The 27,443-nt window shown below is 47.5% G+C and overlaps 1 protein-coding gene across 1 annotated transcript in view; it reads left to right on the forward strand.

The window, feature by feature from the left end:
* Positions 1 to 27,443, forward strand: part of VWA5B1 (von Willebrand factor A domain containing 5B1) — a 46,503-nt gene that overhangs the window by 10,746 nt on the left and 8,314 nt on the right. Inside the window, exons 7-16 of the mRNA XM_061149134.1 lie at positions 3,137 to 3,313; positions 8,105 to 8,215; positions 10,270 to 10,472; positions 11,413 to 11,527; positions 12,966 to 13,151; positions 15,070 to 15,253; positions 16,214 to 16,404; positions 21,013 to 21,214; positions 21,649 to 21,963; positions 24,639 to 24,776. Of these exons, the coding sequence (XP_061005117.1) occupies positions 3,137 to 3,313; positions 8,105 to 8,215; positions 10,270 to 10,472; positions 11,413 to 11,527; positions 12,966 to 13,151; positions 15,070 to 15,253; positions 16,214 to 16,404; positions 21,013 to 21,214; positions 21,649 to 21,963; positions 24,639 to 24,776 (1,822 nt within the window). The remainder of the gene's footprint in view (positions 1 to 3,136; positions 3,314 to 8,104; positions 8,216 to 10,269; positions 10,473 to 11,412; positions 11,528 to 12,965; positions 13,152 to 15,069; positions 15,254 to 16,213; positions 16,405 to 21,012; positions 21,215 to 21,648; positions 21,964 to 24,638; positions 24,777 to 27,443) is intronic.

Below are 27,443 nucleotides of genomic sequence, written 5' to 3' on the forward strand. Positions count from 1 at the left end.
TTAGATGGGAAAACTGCGGCTTAGCACCCACAATAACGGGTGAGCTGGGAAAAGGGAGTTGGCTTTCGTGACACTGAGCTAAGGACTTTGCCCCGCTCCTGTGGGGCGGTTGCACTGAATTTAAGGGCCCCTCTGGCCCCTGCTGGTCTGATGGGCAGAGGACGGTGGAGAGGAACAGACAGGAATGCAGAGAAAACCTACAGCTGATATCCTTCCCTTTGGTAGAGCTCCCACCCGAAGGCCCCTGCTTGGGGGGAGGTGGGGGAGACGGTGAAGGGAAGGTATAGACGGCTCAGGGCCCACCCCTACCTTGGAGACCCTGCTGGAAACATCTGCTCTCCCAGAGGAGCCCCCAGGTGAGTCAGTTGGGAGAAGAGGCTGGAGCTGGGTTCTCAAGAGCAGGGGTGGCAATGTCGGGGTGCCACTGGGCTCCGAGAACCGCAGCGCGCAGGCAGGGGGAGTCGGCGGTGAGCCTGCCTGCCTGCCTGCCTGCCTGCCTGCCAAGCCTCAAATCAATTAGCTCTGGGACCACCGGAGCAAATGAGAATTAATTTGCCACCTTGGGTTGGTTATGCAAATACCCTGTATTCTCATGAGCTTCAGGGATGACAGCCATCAAAAGAAGTGATGAGTTTATTGTAATTGGATAATGGCAGCTCAAGGAGACAGCAGAGAATCCTGAGCCCGAGGCTCCCACCCCGACCCCCCAAGAGGCAAAAATCAGGCTCCTGTCACTGACGTGGCCATTGCTGCCTCAGGCTCTGTCATCTAGAGAGCCCTGTCGCGGGCAGTAGCTTTTGGCGAAGGACCTCCCTGTGGGAGGGAGGACCTGATCCCTCACCAGGGAGGGAGGGGAGCACCCAGAGGCATCAATCAGGAAGAGCTGGGTGGGCTGAGCTGTCAAAAACTGTGATTTAACAAAGTGGGGGCAAATGACACAGAGGGAGACACAGATGGAAATGCAGAGAAGGGCAGAGACAAAAGAGAGAGAGACAGGCTGGAAAAAAAAAATGATGTGCACAGGTCAGTAGCAGACAGAAAAGCCCACAGAGATTCATCTTCTCATTTATTCATTCAACAAACAGTAAGTGTCCAGCAGGCATCAGGCTCTGTTCTAGGCACGGGGGAGACTGAAAATGTCACATCCTTTCCCCCTGGTGCTTACATTCTAGCACAGGGAAACAGACAAGAAGCAAGCATATGAGCAAGATCAGTCGAGCAAGGGCTAGGGACTGTGAAAGACCTAAAACAGGATGATAGGATAATGAGTGTTGAGTCCTGGGAGCTGTTTTGCCAAGTGTTTAGAGGAAGCTTGTCTCAGGATGAGACCTGGTGGATTATGAAACCCTGGAAGAATGTGCAAAGAACTGGAGGCAGAATAATGGTGATGTGCTTGGAAGACAGAAATGTGCCGCCTGTGGCCTGAAGTGTGGGGCAAACACGAGGTGGACAGGTAGGCAGGGGTCAACCCATAAGGGGCTTCATGAGCCCTGGCATGGGTATGAGAGGACACTGTCGCTTAAGCAAGAGAATAACAAGAATGATCACACCGCCTGCTCTGTATACAATAGCCCACAGGGAGAGAAAAGGAGAGGAAAGAGGCCAGGAAGGGGCTATTGCACAGGTCCAGGCAAAGGTCCTGAAAAAAGAAAGTGAAGTGAAAGTATTAGTCACTTAGTCGTGTCTGACTCTATGCAGCCTCATGGACTGTAGTCTGCCAGGCTCCTCTGTCCATGGGATTTCCCAGGCAAGAGTACTGGAGTGGGTTACCATTCCCTTCTCCAGGGGATCTTCCCGACCCAGGAATCGGACCCAAGTCTCCTGGATTGCAGGTGGATTCTTTACCATCTGTACCACCAGGAAAACCCAACTTGGGTGTTTACAGTGGGGACAGAGAAGAGGACACGTTCAGAAGGTATTTGAGCTACAGAGCTGGCGGTCCTCTCCTGAGGGAGTAGGTATCGATAGGATGCGGAAGAGGGAGGAGTCAAGGATGACTGCTGGGTCTTTGCTTTAAACACCTGGGTGGATGGTGATGTCACCTGTTGAACTGAGGAAGGGACCCAGACAGACTGAGAAATAGACAGAGAGACATGTACACACGGCGACAGTCAGAGACAGAGACAGAGAAAGATAGGATAGTGAGACAGGGTGGCAGAGAGGATGGAGAAAAAGAGATTTGGTGCAGAGATGACTGCAAGAGTCAAAGACAGTTCAGTAGCAGCAGGAGAAGGCCAGCTGAGAGAATCCATGAAAAGATACAGAATTGTGGTGATGTCCTTCTTTTAATGTTTCCTGAGCCCATCTTTATTCCGAGCTCCATGTGGAGCCCTGGAGATGCAAGAGACTCAAGCAGGGTCTGCCTTCAAGTAGCCCCCAAACTAGAGGGGAGACAGAGAGATGAGCAAAAAAACTCGCAGTGTGAGAAATGCCTGGATCCCCACGGCAAGTAGCAAGAGTGGCGATGGTTGCTGTTTGGCAACAGCTACTCTGCTGGGCGGCGCCCTACATGAGCTGCATTTAGTCCATACAGCCCGGTGAGGTATGTACTCTTGTCCTCGTTCCATGGACAAGGAAGCTAGGTAATTAAGTCCATGTAAGATGGAGGCAGGATTTCCAAAGAGGTAAAACTTGACACGTGAGTAGGAAGTTTATCAGTGGGAGAGAATCGGTAAACCAGAGAAGCCAAGTTCACAGCCAACGTGAGCCCGAGAGTGGCTCATCCCTGCGTGTGGACGGGAAAGAAACCACTACTCAGCTGAGGGCCTGCACGCATGTCAGGGCCTTCCCATCTGCAGGCCAGCCCAGTTCATCCTCAGAACCACCCTGAGGAATGGGCCTTATTTGTCCCATTTTCCGAAGAAGCAACAGACCCTGAGGAGGGACTGACCCGACATCACACGGCTGGACAGTGATAGCTGAGATTCAAACCCAGGTCTTCTGCCTCCAAAGCCCCTGTCGCTGTTGCAGCCTGCGAACATCTAACAGAGGAGCCAGGGGCCTGGAAGTCTCACACGCAGAGGACGGGTGGGGGTCTGATCGAACTTGGAGAGTGTTGGAGGCCACCAGGGTGAGCCCCCAGGAGTAGCTCTGGGCCCCTTGAATGCTCAAGTGAGAGTTTTCCTTTCCCCTCCAGACAGAAATCATCCGGAAACGCCTCCACAAGGACATCCCCCACCATTCCGTCATCATGCTCAACTTCTGCCCCGACCTCCAATCAGTCCAGCCGAGCCTGAGGAAGACCCGTGGGGAGTTTATCTTCCTCATCGACAGGAGTGGCAGTATGAATGGGACCAACATCCAACGCGTCAAGGTACATTTACCCCCAGGATCTAGGGTTCCAGGGTAACCAGCTTCTCAGCACTTTCTCCTTCCACACCCAAGCCACTTCCTTAGGTGACTATCTCTGGCTAAGAGACATGATGAGCAATTTTTTTTGTATCAGTTTAGACAGAGATCTAAGCCACTTCCTTAAGTGACCATCTCTGGCTAAGAGACATGATGAGCAATTTTTTTTGTATCAGTTTAGACAGAGATCTGAGCCACTTCCTTAAGTGACCATCTCTGGCTAAGAGACATGATGAGCAATTTTTTTTGTATCAGTTTAGACAGAGATCTAAGCCACTTCCTTAAGTGACCATCTCTGGCTAAGAGACATGATGAGCAATTTTTTTTGTATCAGTTTAGACAGAGATCTGAGCCACTTCCTTAAGTGACCATCTCTGGCTAAGACACATGATGAGCAATTTTTTTTTTTTTTGGTATCAGTTTAGACAGAGATCTCTCTGCTCGGTGATATGAGCAGATGTTAACTGTTGTCCATTTTCAGGGGATGAAGTCATCAGTAGCTTCCCTTGGAATTCTCCACAGCTCTGTTGTATGCCTGCGCTGGCTAAAATGCCTCACTAAGGACTCAGTGGAGAGGGAAACAGAGAAAAGAGGAAGGAAATTAGCATTTGCTGAGGACCTGCTATGAGTCAGACTCTGTGCAGCCACTTAATGCACAGTTTGGTGTTTAATCCAGATAGTCATCCTGTGAGGTTGGTCCAGTTGTCACTATTTTCCAAATGGGAAAACCCATCCTGAGAGTTTCAGTAATGTACCCAAGGTTATGGTCTAAAATTAAACCCCTATCTGGCTGTCTGTTTCTACCACGTGACATCAGAGACTCATTAGATATGGCCCCTGCCATCAAGGAATGTGTCGAATCCAGTGAAATGATTTGGTTCATCTTTTCTTTTTTTCAAATGCCTAATATGTGCAAAGCTCGATGCTTGGACATCCAGAAAGAGTGAAAGTGTTAATTGCTCAGTCATGTCCAGCTCTTTGCGACCTCATGAACTGTAGCCCATCAGGCTCCTCTGTCCATGGAGTTGTTCAGGCAAGAATACCAGAGTGGGTAGCCATTCCCTTCTCCAGGGAATCTTCCTGACCCAGGGATCGAACCCAGGTCTCCTGCATTGCAGGCAGATTCTTTACTGTCTGGAAAGAGGGCAGGCTGTAAATATAGTTCTGCCCTCAAGGAGCTCACAGAGGGGAATTCCCTGGTGGTCCAGTGGTTGGGGCTCGGCGCTTTCACTGCTGAGGGTAGGGGTTTCAACCCCCGGTTGGAGAACAAAGATCCTACACACCATGTGGCGTGGCCAAACAAAACAAAAAACCAAGAAGCTCAGAGTCACGTGAGGCTTGCAGCCCTGGTAACCGAGCGCTCCTGGGAGCGTGGTCTTGATGCTTTGGAGAGTTCTGAAGGAGTGCAGGTGAAAGAATAGAACCCTCCCTCTACACATCCAGAAGCAGTCCATCTCCTTCAGGAGATCATTCACCTCAATTACAGCACTATCCAACTCTTCCTTGTATTTTCAGTTGTGCAGCTGTCTGCCTCCTTCTCTGGAATTATTCCCTTATTGAGGGGAAAGAGCAGATCTTCCTCATCTCTCTCTCCCCTTGGGGTCTAGCTCTGTGTTCGTGCATGAAGAGCCCTTGGTTGCTGTTTATTGAACTGGGTAAAGGATTACAGTTCAAGAGAGCAAGGGGTGAGGGGCCAAGGAGAGGGCTCTGCTGTTGCCTGAAATTTTATCCCTCTCCCAGTTGTCCTTGGAGCAAGCTCTTGTTTCCAGGGCAATAGGATCAGCAGGGAGGGGTGGGGTTAAGTGGGACCCATGATGTCAACTGTGTCCTCAGCCTTGCTATGACTGGGTTTGCTCTTGAAGTATGACAGAGCAGTCATATATCAGATCCAAGTTCCTGTCTGAGGCCTCTTGACACTCTGGTGCAGGACTGGTTGGCACCTTTTCCCCGGCCCTGCCCACCATCAAAGGCAAGCAGCAAGATGGGGAGCTGTCCACAGGGCTAGAGTGCTGAAACACACTGCAGGCCTGTGTGGCCCTGTGTATTCCATTCCACAGCTGTACCAATTTGTAAGACATCTCTTCAGTTACTCTAGAGTATCATGGGATCATATCCCTAAAACATCTCTTAGAGAGCATTTAATCCCCTTTCCCCGCCATTTTCCAAGTAAAGAGACTGAGGTCACAGAAGGCTAAGTGTTCTTCCCAACATCACAGAGCTGGTGCGTGAACCTGAGCTTTCTGTATCTTGATTCAGTGCTCATTTTCCTTACATTGCTGGCAGGGAATTATACAGACTCTTCCACTAAGAAAAGCTCTCTTCTCTGATTGTTATTCTTGCTGCATAGCTCTGTGGGAAAAGCAATGCCTGGGTTGCAGGGTCAGCTCTGCCACAGACTTACTATGTTACTTTGGACAAGTTGATTCTCAACTCTGGGCGTCATTTATTCTTTCTGTAAGATGAGAAGGGAGGATTCATTCAGGGAGGGCAAGCATATGTCACACATCATTCCATTCCCCTCTCCCAAGCCCAGACAGACATCAATAATTGACCATTATATCTAATGGTTTATGATGTCCATCTTCTTTGTGAATTGTACCTTTTATCATTAAAAAAATATTCATCTCTGTTTCATTTTAAAATAAAAATATAATTGACCATGCCATTTTTTTCAGTGCTGAGCCTGGTCTCAATCTGTATATCCTTCTCAGCTTGGTGTCCCAGGCAGTTACTACCAGTTCAATGGAGTTTGTTGATGAGTGGAAATCCAGTCCCTGAATTAAAGACCTATTGTCAGAATTCCCTGACAACAGCTTTCTCTAGTTCTGATTCGTGTCTCAGTCCCTTTCCCCTTGGAGTCGCTCATGCTTTCTTTTCCAGTTCAGCTCAGGGAGCTCAAGGTCATCCTTTCACAAATGGCTTTGTGTTGGCACAACCCATTCTGCTAAATGTGCCCCTTTTAGAAAAAGTCACAGAAATTACTCAAGCCACAGGTCCCTTTCCCCATTGACAATGAGGCCTTTGAGGGGTTGCTTAAGTCATTAGGTGGCCCATCAGGTTGAAGTTTTAGGAAAAGCTAGGCTTTGGGATATAAGAGAGAATAGAAATCTAAACACTCACGCCAAAGGGCAAAGTTCAGCCAATTTAATTTCCTGCAACTGGTCTCCTTCAACTACCAATTGCTGCCAAAATCATGGCTTTAAAAATTGTGATAGGTGTGAGCAGAGACAATCTGTATGGATCAGCAGAGTCTCCTGCTAGCAGCAATACACATTAGCAGCTAATGAAAAAATAAACAGAGATTGACTTCTTTTGCAGAAAAACAAAATGCATTGACACAGTAATAAAAGGAGATGGACAGAACATTGATGTTAATATTTACAAAGCGGGGTGGGTGAGGGGCTGAAGGGCTGTGGAGCCAGAAAGACCATATGGCTTGAAAGTTGCCAGGATCTACTTGCAACTGTTTCCTTCTAGATTTTGGAGTGTAACAGTTTGTTTCTGTGAAGCTATGCCGAGATCCCTGGGATGCCATCAATAAACTCTATGAGGGTGGGGAAAAGCCCCTCATTCCCGAGTTCTGTGCCAAGGCAGAGCCAACGTGACTAAAGATCTCGGCGCTGTGCTTTGAGAGACTCAGCCCTGTTCTTAGGTTTTATGATCCAGTGCAATTCCTCAGTTTCCTTATCTGTAAAATAGCAGTATTTTTATTAATATGTATTTCATACGGTAGGTAATAATAACCATTTACTGAGTGTTTTACTGTGTGCCATGCTGAAATTCAGAAAAATGATATAGCTAACCCAAGGTCAAGTTAGTAAAAGTGAGATTGAAACCCAGATATGTTTAACTTCAAAGTGTGTCTTCTTAACCACTCTGCTATGATGTATATTATAGAGACGAAAAGAGATAAAGTGCTTAGCACGTAGCGACTGCTTGAGATTGATCATTGCATTGTGTCATCAACATCAACGCCATCGTTTTCCCACTTGTCATCTCCACCTTCTCTCTGCGTCATTATTTTTTTTAGAAAATACCTTGATGAAGGTCTCCTGGTGTTTCCTAGTCAGATCGGTTCAGACCCTTTAATGTTCACAGGCTTGGAGTCAGAGTGACACATTTGAGTCCTGGCTCCACTAATTTACAATCTGGATGCTCACAAACAAGTCACTCCACCTCTCTGTGCCTCAGTTTTCTCTTAAATAAAATGAGAATAATATTGTGCCTGCCTCAAAGAGTTATCGTGAAGGTTATGTGAGATAATGCATGTAAAGTACATTCTGGGCTTTGAACAGATATGAGCTAAAGAGACTCTTCCTAGGAAATGTATCCTAGTTCATGATAGTGAGGGGGTTTCTGATACAAAAGGCCCTGGATGACAGCCACACGGAGGCCTGCTCCATCGCCAGCGAGACCAGGCCATGTGTCTCTCTTAGATGTCAATTTTCTTTTGGCAGAAGGGAATGCATACTTCCGGCTCTCCTTACCACTCAGGGTCAGTAGGAGGTGAAACGGAACTGGCAAACTAATAGAATGACTTTGAGAAATCAGACTTGCTACACGGATGAGGAGTTTTATGATGATGGCTTTGGCCCAGCCTCTGGTCAGCATCAGTGAATTTCTTGCTCTGGGGGAGGAAGCGATGTCGGGTGCAGGCAGAGGGCGAAAGGTTTCCTTGGAGGCTGCCTCTGTGCTGTGTGATGACCAAGGGAAGAACTCCTTCTGGAATCCTAAAAGTTCCTTCCTTCCCTATTAGGATGCCATGCTGGTGGCTCTTAAAAGCCTCATGCCAACCTGCCTCTTCAACATCATTGGGTTTGGATCCACGTTTAAAACCCTCTTCCCTTCCAGTCAGACCTACAGTGAGGTAAGGAGGGGGCATGGTTGGGACCAAGAGGGGTTGGGTGGTGAGGAGCAGAGTCAAGGGAGGGAAAGGAAAGAGGAGGTAACCTCAAGGCCTGCCCTCATAGGACCCTAACCCTAATCCTGTGTAGAACCTAGCTGGTGATGCCAGGAGCAGACAACCACAGAGGAGGCTCTCCCCTTGCAGGCCATCTGCTGACCTCCCCTCTCCGTAAGATAAGGAACACGTGGGGTGAAGGATGGGCGTGCTCAGGGAGGGAGCACAGGGAAGACGGAGGGAGAGGGTACCTTAGGCCTCCCACCCACTGAAGCCTCCCTCTCGTTAGAACGATGGACTCAGGCAAGGTTGAGGGAAGGCGTGAAGAGCAAGGGGCAGAGGAGAGAATAGGTGGACAGGGGGGCTGGGAATGGCGCTCCACACAGCTCCACACAGCCAGCACTCACGGTGTGTTAACTTACCGCTGACCTTTCTTTGTTCCTCTTTAAACATATAAACATCCCTGGAAAAAGTAGCACATCAGATCCTGATTGCTCAGCACAGAGGAGGTTTCCTTTTCTGATGAATGAGGCAGGAGGTGTGGTGGAAAGACCACCTGTCTAAAAGTCTTTCCAAACCACAGGGTACAGTTTGGAACAAAAAGACCTCAGCCCCAGCAGGATGTTCAGAATGGGAGCATCCTAGGGGATTCCCTCCTGACCTGGTGGTTAGGATTCTGCATTTTCAGTGCTGTGGCCCAGGCCCCATCCCTGGTTGAACACAGGGAAGAAGGAACGGAAGGATGGAGGGATGGATGAAAGAAGGGAAAAGGAGGGAAGAAATGAAGGGAGGGAGGGAGAGAGAAAGAGGGGGAGAAGGTGTAGGAAAGGAGAAAAGAGGGACATAGGAACTCCTTTTCAACTAAAAATAACTTCTTTATGGGTTTCTTCAGTACAGAAATAACATATATTGATTGTCCCACGATTTTTAAATCTAGATAGTCGAAAAGAAAAATTTGAAAATCTCCCATCATTAGTCAGAAAAAAAGAGAAAAAAAAAACACTATTAAGAGCTTAGTATAAATCCCTTCTTGTTCTAAGCACTTGCACACATTTTCAATAGAGATAGGATTAAACCTCCCTTACTGTCTGTGTAACCTATTTTTCTAACAGAACAACATATCCTGAGCATATGTCCATGCCAGTAAGTATTAATCTGCAACATAATTTCAATAGTTGCTTAGCATCCCACTATGCAGATAGACTGTGACTTATTTAACTAAACCCCTACAGTTGAGCATTTAAGTTGTTCCCATTTTTTTTCTATCTAGTTATCTTTGCAGCAAAGGCTTTGCATCCATCCTTAATGATTCCCTTGGAATAAATTTCTAGTCTTGCTGGTTCAAAGGGTACACATACATTTGAGGACTTTTGATGTATTCCATCGTTCCAAGTGTGCATGTTGGAAGAGCTTCTTCGTGAGTCAGGATCAGGAGGGCACGTAACATCCAGCAGGAATCTGTCCTTGCTCAGTGACGTCCATCCAATGCCAGGAACCCTTGCCCAACTGGGTCTCACAGTACTGGTCCACAAGGGCAGAAATCTGAAGCCCAGATGAGGGAAATGGTTTCCTCAAAGTATCCTAGGCATTTAGTGCCACAGTCGAGCCAGGACTCGAGTCTTAAGATTTCTAGACTAGTGGTCTTTCCACCACACCTCCTGCCTCACTCCCCAGACAAGGAAACCTCCTCTGTGCTGAGCAATCAGGATCTGACATGCCATCTTTTCCAGGGATGTTTATATTTTTAAAGAGGAACAAAGAAAGGGCAACCGCGAGTTAATACATCATGAGTGGTAGCATCTGGGACATTGGTAGATGGTGTTATTAGGGAGCTTACACCAGAAAATGACCACCTGTTCCTCCTGCACATGAGGCAGAGATGGAACCGGTAAAAGGAGTCAACTCCAGTGAGACTGAACTAAAATTCAGGGCAGCAAAGGACTCATCCTCCTGGTGCTGGGCATCTCCATGCCATATGACAACCTGGGGACGACCTCCCTGCCCTTGACCTTTCTCTGTAGGAGAACTTGGCCATGGCCTGTGATAACATCCAGAAAATGCGAGCTGACATGGGTGGCACCAACATCCTCTCCCCACTCAAGTGGGTCATCCGGCAGCCAGCGCTCCGAGGCTACCCGAGGCTTCTCTTCCTGATCACGGACGGTGCCGTCAACAACACGGGGAAGGTGCTGGAGCTGGTGCGAAACCACGCCTTCTCCACCAGGTGGGCACAGGCTGAAGGCCTAGGGCTCGGTTTTTCTGGGCTGCCCTGGGCTGGGGATGCCAGACCTGGGGTAACGTGGAAAATGCCAGAAGGAAAAGTGAGGACCCACAACTCCTCCAGAGCTTTGCTTCCAGGGTGGTGTCCAGTTCAGTTCAGTTCAGTCGCTCAGTCGTGTCTGACTCTTTGTGACCCCATGGACTGTAGTACGCCAGGCCTCCCTGTCCATAGCCAACTCCCAGGGTTTATTCAATGTCCACTGACTCATGTCCATTGAGTCAGTCATGCCATCCAACCATCTCATCCTCTGTCATCCCCTTCTCCTCCCACCTTCAATCTTTCCTAGCATCAAGGTCTTTTCTAAAGAGTCAGTTCTTCACATCAGGTGACCAAAGTACTGGAGTTTCAGCTTCAACATCAGTCCTTCCAATGAATATTCAGGACTGATTTCCTTTAGGATGGACTGGTTGGATCTCCTTGCAGTCCAAGGGACTCTCAAAAGTCTTCTCCAACACCACAGTTCAAAACCATCAATTCTTCGGTGCTCAGCTTTCTTTACAGACCAACTCTCATATCCATACGTGACTACTGGAAAAACCATAGCGTGGACTAGACAGACCTTTGTAGGTGGTGTGGCTGACTTCAAAGTTTGCCTTTGCCCCACAACAGTTCAGGAAGGATAAGATGCTCACGACCTTGCATCCAGATCCCAAAGAGCAGCCTCAGCAGAGGAAGCCCTTCCTGCTTTGGCTCTCCACTGGGGGGAGGTGATGAGTTGTCCATGTGTGAATGAGTGTCCATGGATGCCCCTCTTCCTTCTCCCTCACCCTCTGCCTGAAGCCAGGGCCAGCTCTGAGATAGCTCATGATCTGTCCCTTTCCTATCAGGGGACAAAATGGCAGAGAGGGTGGGAAGTCCCAGTCTCTTTCTCCCCCTCTCCCAGGTGCTATAGCTTTGGAATTGGACCCAACGTCTGCCACAGACTGGTGAACGGGTTGGCAACTGTGTCCAAGGGCAGCGCTGAGTTCCTGGAGGAGGGGGAGCGGCTGCAACCCAAGGTAGGCAGAAGGACCTCAGTCTCTTCTGGTGCTGGAACCTCAGAAGCTCAGACTGGCCACACAGCAACTCAGGGGTAGAACTGGGATTTCACCCCAAATCTGAGCTCTCCACTAGGTCACATTGCACCCCACGGAGAATCACAGGTGGAGGCATAGAGTGGGCAATTTCTGGAGTTAGTACAGGAAACTAGATCACCCTTGTCTCCATCCACTGGGTCATATGTTCCATCCATCCTGGGTGGGTAGGATTGGGGCTGCCAAAGGAATCACTGCCTCTTGGATAAGAGTTGTGTCTGGGGTCCTTTCTGGACATGTTCCTGATGATGATAAATGATGGCTCAGGAGAATCTAAAGGGCTCAGAAGAAATCAAGGCAATTAGTCTTCTCTCCATCTCCTGCATAACTGGCACAAGTAATCCAGCCCTTAGAGAGTCTCTGTGTTGGTCGATATCCTCCAGGGACAAGAAACAACAAGGCTGAAGAGCAAGAAGTTTCTTGAGGGATTAAAATCTGTGGAAGGGAAGAGGAAACAGGGAGGAAAACTCTTTAGTCTGGGTGCAGATGCAGCACTTGTGAAAGGGAAGGAGGGAAAAAGAATTGAGCAGGGAGAGCCTCGGACGTCAGTGCAGGTCTGGCAAGGTCTTAGCAACCCACCAGGGATCTCTGGAGCAAGAGTTGCCCATTAGGTCATCTGTGTTGGGTGGAAAGGCCAGGCACTGCTCATTTGTTGCCTGGGGGCTTCCAGGGAGAGGTGTGGTCTTGGTTTGAAAGCTGAGGCATTGTACGTGGAGACTGCCGCCTAACTGCATTCCTTGCAGCAAAAGAGCACAGTCTGTCTCAAAGGGAAAATTGAAAGTGCATCTCTACGGCTGCCATACTCCCCAGATCATTTTCTCTCCACCTTTGCAGTACATTTGAGGAAATCACTCTAGGGGATGCTAAGCCAATAAGTGCTAAACTAGCTGTCATTTGTTGAGCACCTGTCTTGTAGCAGATACTTGAAATGCAGTATCCAGGTCGTCCTCTCAGCTACACTGAGAGTGGAGAATTACCGACTCCCTTTAACAGAAAGGAACCCAGGAAGGTCTATGGCCCAGGAAGGCAAATTGACTTGCTCAAAATCACTATTTAGCCCATGTTTTCACACAACTTTCTGTATGCCCCTGGCTCATCATAATCCTACTTTGAGTCGTGGGTTTTTTTCATTTATAAAATGCTAAGCTTAGAGGTGACAGCAAAGATCTGCTCCAACTCTAACATTCTAGGAGTCTAAGAGCACAGACGCATGTTCACTGCAGAACAGGCCACCCCACAGTCTCTTGTCACTTCCTCTCTGATATTCTCCTCATGCTCACACTCACATGGTCTTCATGCTCCTCACGTGTGCATATCCCCACTTACACATCCCCCCAACCTGTGTTCTCACCTTGCCCAACAGATGGTCAAATCCCTGAAGAAGGCTATGGCCCCGGTCCTGAGTGATGTGACTGTGGAATGGGTCTTCCCTGAGACCGCTGAGGTCCTGATCTCACCTGTCAGCACCAGCTCCCTCTTCCCTGGAGAACGGCTGGTGGGATATGGCATTGTATGCGATGCCTCTTTATACATCTCCAATCCTAGAACTGTAAGTATTTTAGAAATTCCAGGAGGCGGTGGGGGTCCAGAACCCTGCCCACAAAGCCATCCTTGGCTGGAAAGACTGTTTACTTGTGGCAGCCAGGAGCCAATTGGATTTGGGTTTACTGCTGTGGGGTATAGCTGTTAGGCCATAGGCATTCAGTCAATGGTGACACTGCTTGGATAAATGCTACTATCTCAGTCTGTGGTTCTCTAGGTCCCCTGCAGCTGAAGAACTTGGGGAACATGTTTAAAAGGTAGAGCCCTTGCTCCAACCCAGGTCTACTGAATAAAACTTAGCAGATAAGGCCCAAGAATATGCATTTTACATAATTGGCCCAAAGTAGGTTATGGGTATATTTGATGAACAACTCAGTTCAGAACAGCACTCACGTTTCCTTCCCCCAAACACTCTAATCCAGCCATTTGTCCTTATTTGTGTTTTATTTCTTAACATGGATAATTCTGTTGTATGTGGTGGCAGAAGTGGGATAAAAGTAAGGAACTTCTCAAAGGGAGATGAAATCCTAAATGCTAAAATGTATCAGATTGCCCGAGAAGCTATTTTCTCAGATATTTTCTCTTAGCTTCCCTCTTTACTCTTTTGTAAGTCTCTCATCTCCCCTTTAAAGGATTTGTCATCTTATTTTGTTTTTAAACCAGAGTCATGAACTCAATGCCCAGAGGGACTGGGCAGGTATAAAATGAATGAAATGAACTTGATATAAAAATTGAAGGGGAAAATATCATGAAGGATAGTAGACATTCCTGACAGAGGAAATGAGTGGTGGTGAAGAATATAGCAAACTGGATCACACACACCCTGTCTAAACTGTCAGCCCTTACTCAGGTCTAACAAAGGGTTGCCATGGAAGAATGTAGACCTTGTGTTAAACATGTTTCTAATCTTTCAAGAAAAGTTAGGATTTTATTTGGAATTTTCAGATTTTATAAAGATAAGGAATCTCTTAAGAACCACGGTCAGTAATGCTAAGTGTATTCTGGAGAGTGGGGTGTTCAACTGCAGAGAAAACACGCTAAACCAAATGCTGATCGAGACTTTACACAGACTGGGCCCTGCATGGAGGTCTGGGAGGTAGTGGGTCATCCACAGACTGTACTACCAGCAGGGGTTATCAAATCCATTCTCTTGTCCTTACGCATGAGACTAGCAACGCTTTCTCCTCCTACTAGAAGAGTTGTTGGGTAAAGAGTGTGATCACGACTTATCCTTCTGAAAGGCAATCTAGAAATAACTAATAAAATTGGACATAGATAACTATTCAACCCAGCAAAACCTCCTAAGAGTCAAATACATAGAAACAAAAGTAATGTAATAGATTTGTGGCCAAGAATTTATTGTAGTATTTTTTATGGTGGCAAAAAAATAAATGGCCACAAAGCAAATGCTTCATAATAAGGGGTGGTACAATATCATACAGTCAAATGTTTAAAAGAGTAGATGATGTGAAAGATTTCCAAAATGTTTTAAGTGTGAAATTCAAGCTACTGACAAAATGTAAGTAATATGGTCCAGACTTTGTAATACAAGATGACCACCAAAACCTTTATATTTTTTATATGTTTATATCATGGGGAATGGAATGAGAGCAACAGATGGTTCATGCGTTGTTTTTGTTTATCTATTTGGAGACAGCAATAGCATTTAGAATTACATTTTTAATTTAACAAAGAATACAATTATAAATATTAACAGCATAAGTGATATGAAAAACCATTTCCATTCATCATCCCTTAAACAGCAGTCTGCCTAAATTCCCCAAGCAAGCAAAACCATTGCTTATTATTCTGGTTCTTCAGAGGTGGAGCCTCCACCGTCTCCTCTCACACCCCTTGCCGCCCTTTGGATGTCCTTCTTGACGCCTAGCCTCACTCTAAGTCCTCTTTCCTCTCCCTCCCTCCAGGACAAGAGAAGACGATACAGCATGCTGCCCTCTCAGGAGTCCGGCAGCTCTGTCTTCTCCCACTCACAGGATGAGGAGCCCAACCCAGACAGCGGGGACTGTGTCAGGAGCCTGGGGGCACCGCTCAACCCGAGACAGGCCAAAGATGCCCAGCCGTCCAGCGGAGACTCTGCCCCCAACCCTGGTTAGTTGGTGCGGTTTGTGCTTCATGCCCTGCTCCAGGGAAGCCATGACTGCCACATTTTTACTGAGTACCTACTATGTGCTAGTGGTTAGCAGCTGTGGAGGTGGGTACTGTTACATCAACTCTACGGACGAGGAAACTGAGACTTGGAGAATTTTAGCAACTCAGCTAACCTCACGGAACTTGAAAGAGGGAGAGTACAGATAAAGAGTCTATATCCATCTTCCTCCAAAACTTCTTTATGGCATTAGTTGCCATTCATAGCGTATTTACTGATCACCTACTAAGGCTAGGTCCTGAGCACAGAATGGGAAGCAGAGATGGCTCAAACGTGGTACCTGTCCCTCAGAAGCCCTCCGACTTCAAGAGAGACACAATTGTCCTTAATTCTGTTAGAAAGCAGAGTGACAAGGACCATAGGAAATTTCAACAAACTGTAGGAATCCCAGGGAAAGGAACATCTGGTAGAGGATATTAGCAAAGACGTAATGAGGGTACCAGTGCTTAGGAGTGGGGAGAGGAGATTCCAGGCAGCAGGAACTGCCTGAGCTAAGACGTCAAGGCGTCGTGCCTAGAGAACACACACAGCTGGTATATTTGGAGCACAGAATGCCTGAAAAAGGAGGAGAAAGAGTAGCTGGGCAGAGATTAGCGCTAGGTGAGGCAAGGCTTTGGATGCCAGGTGAGGTGAGACACCTGCACACATTTCAACAGGTAAGTGAAGGTGAAAGTCACTCAGTCGTGTCTGACTCTTTGCGACCCCATTGACTATACAGTCCATGGAATTCTCTAGGCCAGAATACTGGAGTGGGTAGCCTTTCCCTTATCCAGGGGATTTTTCCCAACCCAATGGGTAAGCAGTGGAAAACTCAAGAAGCATCCAAGCAGGCAAGGGGTCTATTAGCCCCTCTCTCTTTCTCCACCCTGATGACTTGCTTCTCTGTCATCACTCCTGCCCAGGTCTAGACCTCTCCCCGCGACGGCGGGCATATAGCACCAACCAGATCACCAACCATAAGCCTACCCCAAGGACCCTCACAGCCAGTGACCCCACAACGGCTACCAGGAGATACCCACTGCGGAAGACCAAGCTGCAGGACCTCACCACCCAGACCAGCCTGGATGCTCCGTGGTGGCAGATTGATTTGCAGGTACCCTAGCAGGGAATTTTGGAGTTAGGGATCGCTGTAGATGGGAGGAGCCGTGTCTCCTGCTTCAGTCAGAAGGATGGAGCTTGACTGCAATTTACACTGACATAAGTCACTTCCTCCTGTTTCCAAATCTTTGCCTACCTGACCTCCAATTGACACCTTCTGGAGGGAGGTGGTGGAGGGCGGAGATCAGGATGGGGAACACATGTAAATCCATGGCTGATTCATATCAATGTATGGCAAAAACCACTACAATATTGTAAAGTAATTAGCCTCCAACTAATAAAAATAAATGAAAAAAAAAACCTGGAAAAAGAAAAAAACAGTTGACACCTTCCTAATAATGATACCCACTGGTCAATAACATCACATATTCTCTTCTCATAGAACTTCCCAGTTGTCAAACAGTACTCCATTTGCACTCTCGTGTGATTTTATAGTACCCCCTTGGAAAGGAGGCAATGTAGGAGCTAGCCACCCCCACTCTGTACAGACGTGGAAAGTGAGGGTCACAGAGGTAAAGTGATTTACCTAGGGTCACTCAGCCAGTCAGAGGGTTGCAACCCAGGACCTTTTGCCTGCAAAGCCCTTGCTTTCCCCTCTTCCTCCCTTTCTGCACCCTCTGCAAACCTCAAGGGTTGTACATTCATCCACGGCGGAGATCATCTCAGAGTTAGAGGCATAGGAGGACCAGTTATCCAGCGTCCAGCCAGACTAGGGTTTCTCAGCCCCCACACTACTGAAGTGGTAACTCTGTTGTGGGGCTGTCCTATGTATTGTAGAATGTCGGGCAGCTTCCCTGGCTTCTATCCCCTGGTTGTCAGTAATACTACCATCCCTGGTCGGGGCAACCAAACATATCTGCAGACACTGCCAAAGGTCCCCAGGGCAGGGCAACAAAATCACCAGGTCTGAGAAACACCGTGGTAACCCGAATGGATGTTTGCTATGATCTATATGCCTTAGCCCATTTTCTTAAAAATGGGCTTTGCATAGCATTGTCATTGTGAGTCTGTGGTTCCATAAAAGTAGCCTTTCATCCTCCCATTCCCCCCAATAACCCTATCCCTCCCATCTCCACATATACCTAAGCCCTCTGCACTCCCCAGCAATGGGAACACTGCCACCTTGTCCCTAAAGGTGCTTCCCAGTGCTCAGCCAGGAACCGTTCGATGCGGCTAGAAGACACTGGCTTTGGAGTCAGACAGACTCTGCTCCTTAAGCATGTTGCTTAACGTCTCTGAGCCCCAGCTTTTCATCTCCGCAAAGGAGAGACTAGCTTGCCAGACGATTGGACTAAGAATCAGCAGCAGATGTTTATTGGGAGCCAACTGTAGGTGGAAGACTCCTGCAGCATCTGCTGATAAGAGATAAAGTAGCTAGTGCAGCGCCTGGCACACAGTAGGTGTCCTTTATTAATTTTTTTGTTTCTTTTTCTTAATGCATTTATTTTTAATTGAAGGGTAATTGCTTTACAATATTGTGTCTGTTTCTCCCACGCATCACCATGAGTCAGCCATCGGTAAACGTATGTCCCCTCCCTCGTGAACCTCACCCACTTCTCAGCCAGCTCACCCTCTAGGTGGTCACAGAGCACTGGTTTGAGCCCCCTGAGTCACACGGCAAATTCCCACTGGCCGGCTGTTTTACACGCGCAGTGAGTGCGTCTCCAGGCTGCTCTCCCCATTCGTCCCTCCCTCTCCTTCCCTGCCCCTGTCAACAGTCTGTTCTCTGTCTGCGTTTCCATTGCTGCCCTGCAGATAAGTTCATCAGTACCATCTTTCTAGATTCCATATACGTACATGTTAACATGTAACATTTGTTTTTCTCTTTCTCACTTACTTCACTGTGTATAATAGGCTCTAGGTTCATCCACCACATTAGAACTGACTCAAATGTATTCCTTTTTACGGCTGAGTAATACTCCATTGTGCATATGTAACACAGTTCTTTATCCATTCATCTGTTGATGGACATCTAGGTTGCTTCCATGTCCTAGCTAGTGTAAATAGTGTTGCAGTGAAGGTTTGGGTACATGTGGCTTTTTAAGTTATGGTTTTCTCAGAGTATATAACCCAGTAGTGGGATTGTTGTGTGAAATGGTATCCTTTAAACACAGTTCTGCTTGCTGAGAGCTCTGGACAGCTTGGCTTCTCTCTTGCTCACTTCTGGCCCATCTTTGCTCCCTATCCCCTTCTTGATTTCTTTTTCAATGTGATAATCCCCAGCATACTTATGTGAATGCATATATATGCACACGCACACACACACACACGTACACACTCCCTGCAGCCTACGGATGGGTGAAGGGGGCTGAATCTTAGACTAATTTGTTGCTATGGAAACTGCAGCAGTCTGTTTTTCAGTGTGGTGGTGATCCTGGAGTGAGGGGAAATCCCAGTTTCTGATGGGGATAAAGGGGTTAAGGATGTCCTGGGACTCAGCAGCCTTGTCTGGGTACCCGTTCCCACTGAGGCCTTCCTAAGAGGGACCAGTCTCTTCCATCTCCCACACCCTTGTATCATCCCCAGGACTTCAGGCCCAGAGGAAACAGGAAGGACATCTCTAACCCCTGCCCCCAAGAAGCCCCCTCTACTGGGGAGGCACAGTCCTCTTTCCAGTAAATATTTGATGGAGATGAGAAAGACTCTGTAGTTAACCATTAGTCTAAAAACTAAGGGGCAGTTTTTCTCTCTGTTACATATAAGTGTCTTTGTTCCCCCCCACCCTCCTCTTTCCAGGCAGGTGTACATGTTCCCAGAGACACAAATTTTATTTTTAACTAATTTAATATTCTTTAATTACAAAAGTAATACATACTTAGTGTTCTCAATTTAAAAAAACCCTCAAACAGTTTGGTTGAATATAAAGTAAAAGTACCCCTCTCTTCTGCCTTGTGTCCACTTGGTTTGGGGTGTTTCCTTCCAGAAATACTACATGCACTCAAAAACACACATTGCAACACACGTATATGCTTTGAATAATCACATATACAAACTGCTCTCCAATTTACTTTTTAAATGTCTTTTTAATTAACTTTTTATATGCAGTGAAAATTACTCTTTTTGGTGAACATCTCTATGAGTTTTGACAAATACGTGTAGTCATGTAACTCTCTCCACAATCAAAATGTGAAACAGTTGAAATTTTTTTAAATAAATTTTATTTTGGACATCTTCCTGTATTGGTATGGAAAAAACCCACATCACTTTTATCTCAGTGTTGTATGATGTTCCACTGCACAGATGTACCATAATGTATTTTGGCTTCCTAGGTGACTCAGTGGTAAAGAATCTGCATGCAATGCAGGAGGCTCAGGTTCAATCCCTGGTTCAGACAGATTTCCTGGAGGAGGAAATGGCAACCCACTCAAGTATTCTTGCCTGGGAAATCTCATGGACAGAGGAGACTGGTGGGCTACAGTCCACGGGGTCGCAAAAGAGTCCAACGTAACTTAGCGACTAAACCACAACCATGATTATACACCATCCCCTATAAATGGCCTTTTAGAAAGTTTCCAGATTTTTACTTTCTCAAAGTCCCACAATATATATATACAGTACATGCACATGGATATTTTCATCCTTGTGTGTTGCCACAGAATTAAACTCCTAAAAGTGGAATCGCTGGGTCAAAGGAGCTTGTGCATTTTCAATGTTGACAGATGGCACATTGCTAAATCGTTCTCCCACAGGAGTGCTTCAGCGCAGTGTCCCATCAACAGTCCATGAGAAACTCCTGCCTCCTCCTTGGCAACAAGGGTGTCATCAAACATTTAAATATTTGCTAATCCATAGATGGAAAACTCATAACTTATTTCAATTTAGAGCAATGCTCCTGAGACTGAGCATTTTTTCACAGGCTTATATAATACTTTTCTCATAAAAGCATTTTGTTGAAAATGATCTTTGTCATGCATGCTGCAAATATATTTCCCAGTTGACTTCTTGCCTTTTGAAGTGTTTTGTACTAGCGTTGGACAGATTAAATCCACAAAACAAAAGTCCAGAAATAAAACCAAATGCTCATGACAGCTTTGTCAGGATAGAGGCGGAGAACTGATAAACTGCAGGGACTCGATGAATGAACTGTCGTCAGTAAATGGTGATGACATTTGTACTATTCAGAAAATCAAAGAAAAGGCTGTTTTCTATTTCTTACACCAAAATAATTTTTGTGTGAATTAAAGATTTAAACAAAAACAGAATCACAAAAATTCTAGAATTTTTTTTCTATTAGGAAAGACTTTTTAGCTTGACAAATGGTAAGACATAAGGGGAAAGGTTGATAATTATAACCACACACACAGTTTTAAACTTTATGGCCAAAAACAAAACCAAAAAAAAAAAAAAATAGTGGGTTTAGAATATTATCCATGATACATGATTTTCCCATGGTTTTCTGTGGTTTGGACTTTATCCACGATTTGGGGTTATTTGTGCCGATGTTTCTCATGGGTAGTGGAGAGTAGGTCAGTGTCCTTGGGCGCTATGGGGGCAGTCCCCAGGGAGGAGCTGTGATGTGCCAGGAAGAGCTGTGGCTTGGGGCAGATGGGAGGGGGCCCACCGCCAGGAGCTCAGCCTTCTCCTCTTCCTCTTGCATTCTTAGCCCTTGCTGAACGGTGGCCCGGACCTCAGCCAGGGTCCCAAACTCCGGGGTCCAGGGGCTCGCAGGCCCTCTCTGCTGCCCCAAGGCTGCCAGCCCTTCCTACCCTCCAACCAGGAGACCCAGGCCTGGAGCCCCATGAAAGAGTTGGATCTTGGGTCCAATTTGAAGCCTGCCTCAGACAGCCGCAGCCCTGGGGACCTGGGTAAGTGTCCACAATGTCCAAGACCTGATTGGAGATAGGGAGGAATCGTAGGCTGGAGCCCATCCTGGGGGAGGTGGAGCGGTGTCTGCTGTGGCCCATCCCTGCCAGGGACCTCACCGACCCCTCTTTCCCAATCAACCTGGTCTTTGGGCTACCTGCGAGGCTCCCAGACGTCCCCCCTGCAGAGTGCTCCCCGCTCTCTCTGGCCCCCTCAGGTACTGGCTTCCTGGGAGGGGGATCTGCCCTATTCTTGGGGACAAGCCCGTGCTACCCCTGTTATCCTAAGGAGAGCTGTGGGTTCCCTGGGGCGGGAGGAGCGAGAGGGGACTGTCCTTGCTTAGTGTCTGCATCCTGGGGAGGTATGTGATGTCCCCTGGGAGTGGACCCTCTGTCCTGCAGCTCAGATCTCAGCCCGCTTGTCCCTCCACCCGCAGAGCCGTCCCATCACCCCTCTGCTTTCGCGACGGAGGCGTCCTTGGACTGGGAGCCCCTGGCCGAGTCCAAGGAGTGGGCCAGCCCCAGCAGGCCCGCCACCCCAGGCCCCGTGCTGGGCAAGGCCGTGGTCAAGGGCCTGCGGGACAGCCAGCATTTGCAGTGGGAAGTGAGCTTCGAGCTGGGGCCTCCCGGCCCAGAGAGGAGTGGCGCGCAAGAGCCCGACCTGTGGAGCGAGACCTTCCACCACCTGGCAGCGCGCGCCATCATCCGGGATTTCGAGCAGCTGGCGGAGCGAGAGGGTGAGATTGAGCAAGGTGAGCGCCGCGGGCCCGCCCCTCCGCGCGGCCCCGCCCCCTCGTCACAGCCCTGCCCCTCACAGTGGCCCCGCCCCTCCGAGAAGCCCCGCCCCTTGACTCTTCCCCGCCCCTCATCGCGGCCCCGCCCCTCACAGCGGCCCCGACCCTTGCCTCTCCCTCAGGGGCCGCCCTCTTTCCTGGCCCCACCCCTTACTTCTCTGCCACCGCCCAGCGCTCCACCTCACCTCCCCATCGCTGCCTCCATGTGCTTCCCTTGACCCCCACTGTCCCCCTCCCAACACACACACACACCGACACACACACCCACACGCACGCACACACACACACACACACACACACACACACACACACACACACACACACACACACACACGGCCGAGGGCTCCACCCCCTGCGTGATCTGCCCTGTGATCTGTTCTCTCCTCCCTCCTTCCCCTCTGCTATGGGTCCCTCAATAACCTTAGATATGCAGATGACACCACCCTTGTGGCAGAAAGCAAAGAACTAAAGAGTCTCTTGATGAAAGTGAAAGGGGACGGGAAAAAGTTGGCTTAAAACTCAACATTCAGAAAACTAAGATCATGGCCCCCGGTCCCATCACTTCATGGCAAATAGATGCGGAAACAGTGGAAACAGTAGCAGACTTTATTTTCTTGAGCTCCAAAATCACTGCAGATGGTGACTGCAGCCATGAAATTAAAAAGACTCTTGCTCCCTAGAAGAAAAGCTATAACCAACCTAGACAGCATATTAAAAAGCAGAGACATTACTTTGCCAGCAAAGGTCCATCTAGTCAAAGCTATGGAGAAGGAAATGGCAACCCACTCCAGTACTCATGCCTGGAGAATCCCAGGGATTGAGGAGCTGGTGGGCTGCAGTCTATGGGATTGCACAGAGGTGGACACGACTGAAGGGATTTAGCAGCAACAGCAGGAGTCAAAGCTGTGGTTTTTCCAGTGGTCATGTATGGATGTGAGAGTTGGACCATAAAGAAAGCTGAGTGCAGAAGAATTGATGCTTTTGAAATGTGGTGTTGGAAAAGATTCTTGAGAGTCCCTTGGACTGCAAGGAGATCCAACCAGTCCATCCTAAAGGAAATCAGGTCTGAATATTCGTTGGAAGGACTGATGCTGAAGCTGAAACTCCAATCCTTTGGCCACCTGATGTGAAGAACTGACTCTTTAGAAAAGACCCTGATGCTGGGAAAGATTGAAGGCAGGAGGAGAAGGGGACGACAGAGGATGAGATGGTTGGATGGCATCACCAACGCAATGAACATGAATTTGAGCAAGCTCCAGGAATTGGTGGTGGACAGGGAGGCCTGGCATGCTGCAGTCCATTGGTTCGCAAAGAGTCAGACGTGACTGAAGAACTGAACTGAACTGAACTGGACTGTAGGACTCTGGAGACACTACCATGAGGACCGCCCTATTCCACCTCCCTAGCTCCTCTGGGACCACACCTCTCTTCCCACAGAACCCTCTAGGCCTAATCGGTCCACACAGTCACCCTTCAAGGACATTTATTGAGTGCGGATCAGCTAGGGGTCAGGCTGAACAGCTTAGTGACCACTGTCATCCCCGTCCTTACTTATGAGTGCTTGACACAGACTAGCTTGGAGACTGGCCGACATGAATCAAATAGTTACACACACCACTAATTGAGTGCATCTCATCCATCTCATCCTCTGTCGTCCCCTTCTCCCACCTTCAATCTTTCCAAGCATCAGGGTCTTTTCCAGTGAGTCAGTTCTTTGCTTCAGATGGCCAAAATATTGGAGCTTCAACTTCAGCATCAGCCCTTCCAATGAATATTCAGGACCAATTTGTCCTAATGCTATTAAGAAGAAACACAGGAATCCAAGCAACTGTATAACAGGGATGATGGGGAGGCTCACTTACTCCAGGAACTGGGGCAAACTTTCAAGAAAGTGATTGCTGAGCTCTTGATGAAGTGCATTTGGAGAACAGATATACATAGAGAATATTTCTATTATTTGTTATAATATATGCCTTATTTATATAATAATACTACATGGTTTTTGTTTTATATTATTTGTAGTTTCGTATATGTTATTTTTTTTTCCCATGAGCACTTTTCCTTATAGTTTACAGGACATTTGTCCATCATTCATGCCAAGAAGACTCCTCACTTGCTCAGTAGGAAGAGTCTGAACTTTGGGGTCAGGCCATCCTGAGTCCTGATCTCAGGTCCATTCCTAACTTGCTGTGTCACCCTGTGCCCCCCACTCCCCCTTTCTGGCTTGTCTCTATGAGGCAGATCTATGTCCCCATGCAGCCAGGGGACCTGTGAAATCCTGCAGAAAGATTCTCAGCACACAGCTGCAAAATGAAAGTAGAAAATACTGCCAACACAGAGATTCGGGGTTTTTTTAATAACACTAAAGTTATTTAAGGAAAGTAACTGTCATTTTATTAGCTATCTTACCTCTTTTACATTAAAATAGCCTTATTTTATGAAATGATGGTGGAGGTTTCAATAATTCTGAGAGTTAATTTTTTTAATGTGCTTAATGGCAAGTTGGTAGCTCCTTAACTGTAAGGCCTGATTGAATTCCGAAGATGGGACCACCGACCTAGCCCTCCTCTCAGCCCCCTGTGGAGGGAGGCCTTTCCGGGTGCGCAGAGTGACCTCGGCTTCTCGCCCTGCAGGGACCAGCCGCCGCTACCAGGTGAACGCCGTGCACGCCAGCAAGGCCTGCAACGTCATCAGCAAGTACACGGCCTTCGTGCCCGTGGACATAAACAAGAGCCGCTACCTGCCCACCGTGGTGGGGTACCCCAACGCCGGTAAGGCAGAGGCAGGGTCCTCCCAGTGGGCCGGAGGAGGGGGCTGGGCTGCAGAGGAGCCTAGACCGGTGGGAAGGGGTGCAGGGAAAGGCCTAGAAGCGAAAGAGCCCCAGGGAGAGGGTCTGACCACCAGGGGGTGGGGGGCTCACAAGCCCCCAGCCTACTGCTCTGCAGAGGGCTGCAAAACCATCCCACTCCCTTTTTTCCTACTAAATGAATTTGATTTTATTGTCTCTTTTCCATTTGGTATGTATCACTGTAGAAAATGCTAAAATATAGAAAGATGTGGATGGACGTCGAGGTGATGGTAAGAAATGAAGTAAGCCAGACAGAGAAAGGCAGATATCATGTGCCATCACTTATATGTAGAATCTACAAAAAAATGATACATATGAACTTATTTTCAAGACAGAAACAGACCCACAGACATAGAAAACAAACTTATGGTTCTCAAGGGGGGAAGTGGGGGATTAACAGATACACATTACTATATATAAAATAGGTGAACAGTAAGGACCTACTGTATAGCATAGGGAACTATACTCAACATTTCATAATAACCTAAATGCAATGATATGTATAACTGAATCACTTCGCTGTATACCTGAAACTAGGACAACATTGTAAATCAACTACACTTCAGTGGAAAATAAATAAAAATATAGAAAGACATTAACCACATAAAAGTGCCTGGAACTGACAGTCATCCCGAAATGAGTACTAATTACCCCCTTGGTGTGATCATCCTTCCAGACTTCTATGAGTATCTACATGCAGAGAAACCAAAAGATAGATCATTTTGCATGAATTGAATCATACCCATATGTGCTATATCTTACAAACTCTGGGTGTGGGAAATATGTTTCCACTTTTCATTTTAATAGTAACAATTCCAGTGGTAAAGAAGCTGTCGGCTAATACAGGAGATGCAAGAGACGTGGGTTCAATCCCTGGGTCAGGAAGATCCCCTGGAGTAGGAAACGGCAACCGACTCCAGTATTCTTGCCTGGAAAATTCCATGGACAGAGGAGCCTAGTGGGCGACAGTCCACGGGGTCACAAAGAGTGAGCACATGGCAGGGAACAATCATCATAACAGCCAATTAGACAGTGTTCCAAAGCACTTTATATATATTAAATCATTTAATCCTCAAACAGCTCTGCAAAGAAGATACTGTTACCCTCATTTTACAGATGCGGAAGCAGAGGCAAAGGGGGTAAGTCACTTGTCCACAGTCACACAGCACAAAGGACCGAGTCAGGCTTTAATCCCCAGTGACCCGGTTTCAGAGTCTGTGCCCTCTGCTAGCCCTCTCCACTGCCGCTTAAGGTCTATCTCAACCTATTTAACCAGCCCCCAGCTTTGATCCCTGGGTCAGGAAGGTCCCCTGGAGAAGGGATTGGCAACCCACTCCAGTATTCCTGCCTGGAGAATTCCGTGGGCAGAGGAGCCTGGCGGGCTACAGTCCATGGGGTCACAAAGAGTCAGACATGACTGAGCGACTAACACTATTATTATTAAACCTTCTGTTTGTTCCCCCTTTTGAGTATTGTAAATTATGCTGCCAAGGACATCTTTGTACATGGTCTGGTTATCTCCTCAGGGTTAATTGACATTCAGAACTAAGATTGCATATCAAAGGATTGGCCCTTTAAAAAAAAAAAAAAATCTTTTGAACACTCTGCATGGGCCTGTGGGATCTTAGTTCCCCAACCAGGGATCAAACCCATGCCCCCTACAGTGGAAGCATGAATTCTTAACCACTGAACCACCAGGGAAGTCCTGACCCACCTTAAATTATTGTAATGTAAGCTATCAAACTAGCCCTGCCTTCAGAGGTTATCCTGTGTTATCCATTCTCACCAACACTGAAAATTGTTTATCTTTCTAAACCTACAATCTGAGAGGGGAAGAAAGTATCTTTGCGGAATTTCTTTAGCTTCTTTGTTGAAAACTTTTCATAGGTTTATAAACTCTGTGTAATTTTTCTTTCCTAAATTTCATTTCCTGTCCTTTGCTGCAGCCTTTTCTTTTTAAAGCAGACCTCTTGACAGAATTGTATTTGGAAATAAAATACACCTTTTCTCATTCCTCTTGCCCCTCTGCCCTGCTTTTTAAAAGTCGATGGCACCAAAATATTCAATATTCCCTCCCTCCCTCACTCCCTCCCTCTCTGCCTCAATTCCTCTGGTTTCAGACTCTGACCAGCCACGGAAGCTGTCACTCACTGGCCTTCTCACCCACTGGGCACTGTCGCCCTGAGTGATGTTCACCCCCTCTCACTCATCTCTGATGATTTTTTAGCCTCTATAGCTAAAAAAAACAGCCTGGGAGTTTTAGGGACCAGGCCTGTGTCTTAACCCAAGTCTCACAGCCCCTGAGGTCTGGATCATCACTTCCCAAAGTGTGTTCCAGGAAACTGGAACCCCAGTTTTGTGTCCTGTTAATGGCCACTCAGCACAAAAGATAGGAAATACCAGATTGGGGGAAAACATTTCCCAACCACTGGATTAAATAAAGCTCAAAAGTTTTCTTTACTGCAGGACTTCTCAGAGCCTTTAGGGTGCTAGTATACATCAAGAGGCCCAGAGACTGGACTAGTGTGAGTGTGAGTGTGAGTTCCGTTCAGTCCCTCAGTCGTGTCCAACTCTTTCCCATGGACTGCAG

The sequence above is a fragment of the Dama dama genome, chromosome 8, assembly GCF_033118175.1.
Source record: "Dama dama isolate Ldn47 chromosome 8, ASM3311817v1, whole genome shotgun sequence".
In the NCBI taxonomy this organism is placed as follows: domain Eukaryota; kingdom Metazoa; phylum Chordata; class Mammalia; order Artiodactyla; family Cervidae; genus Dama; species Dama dama.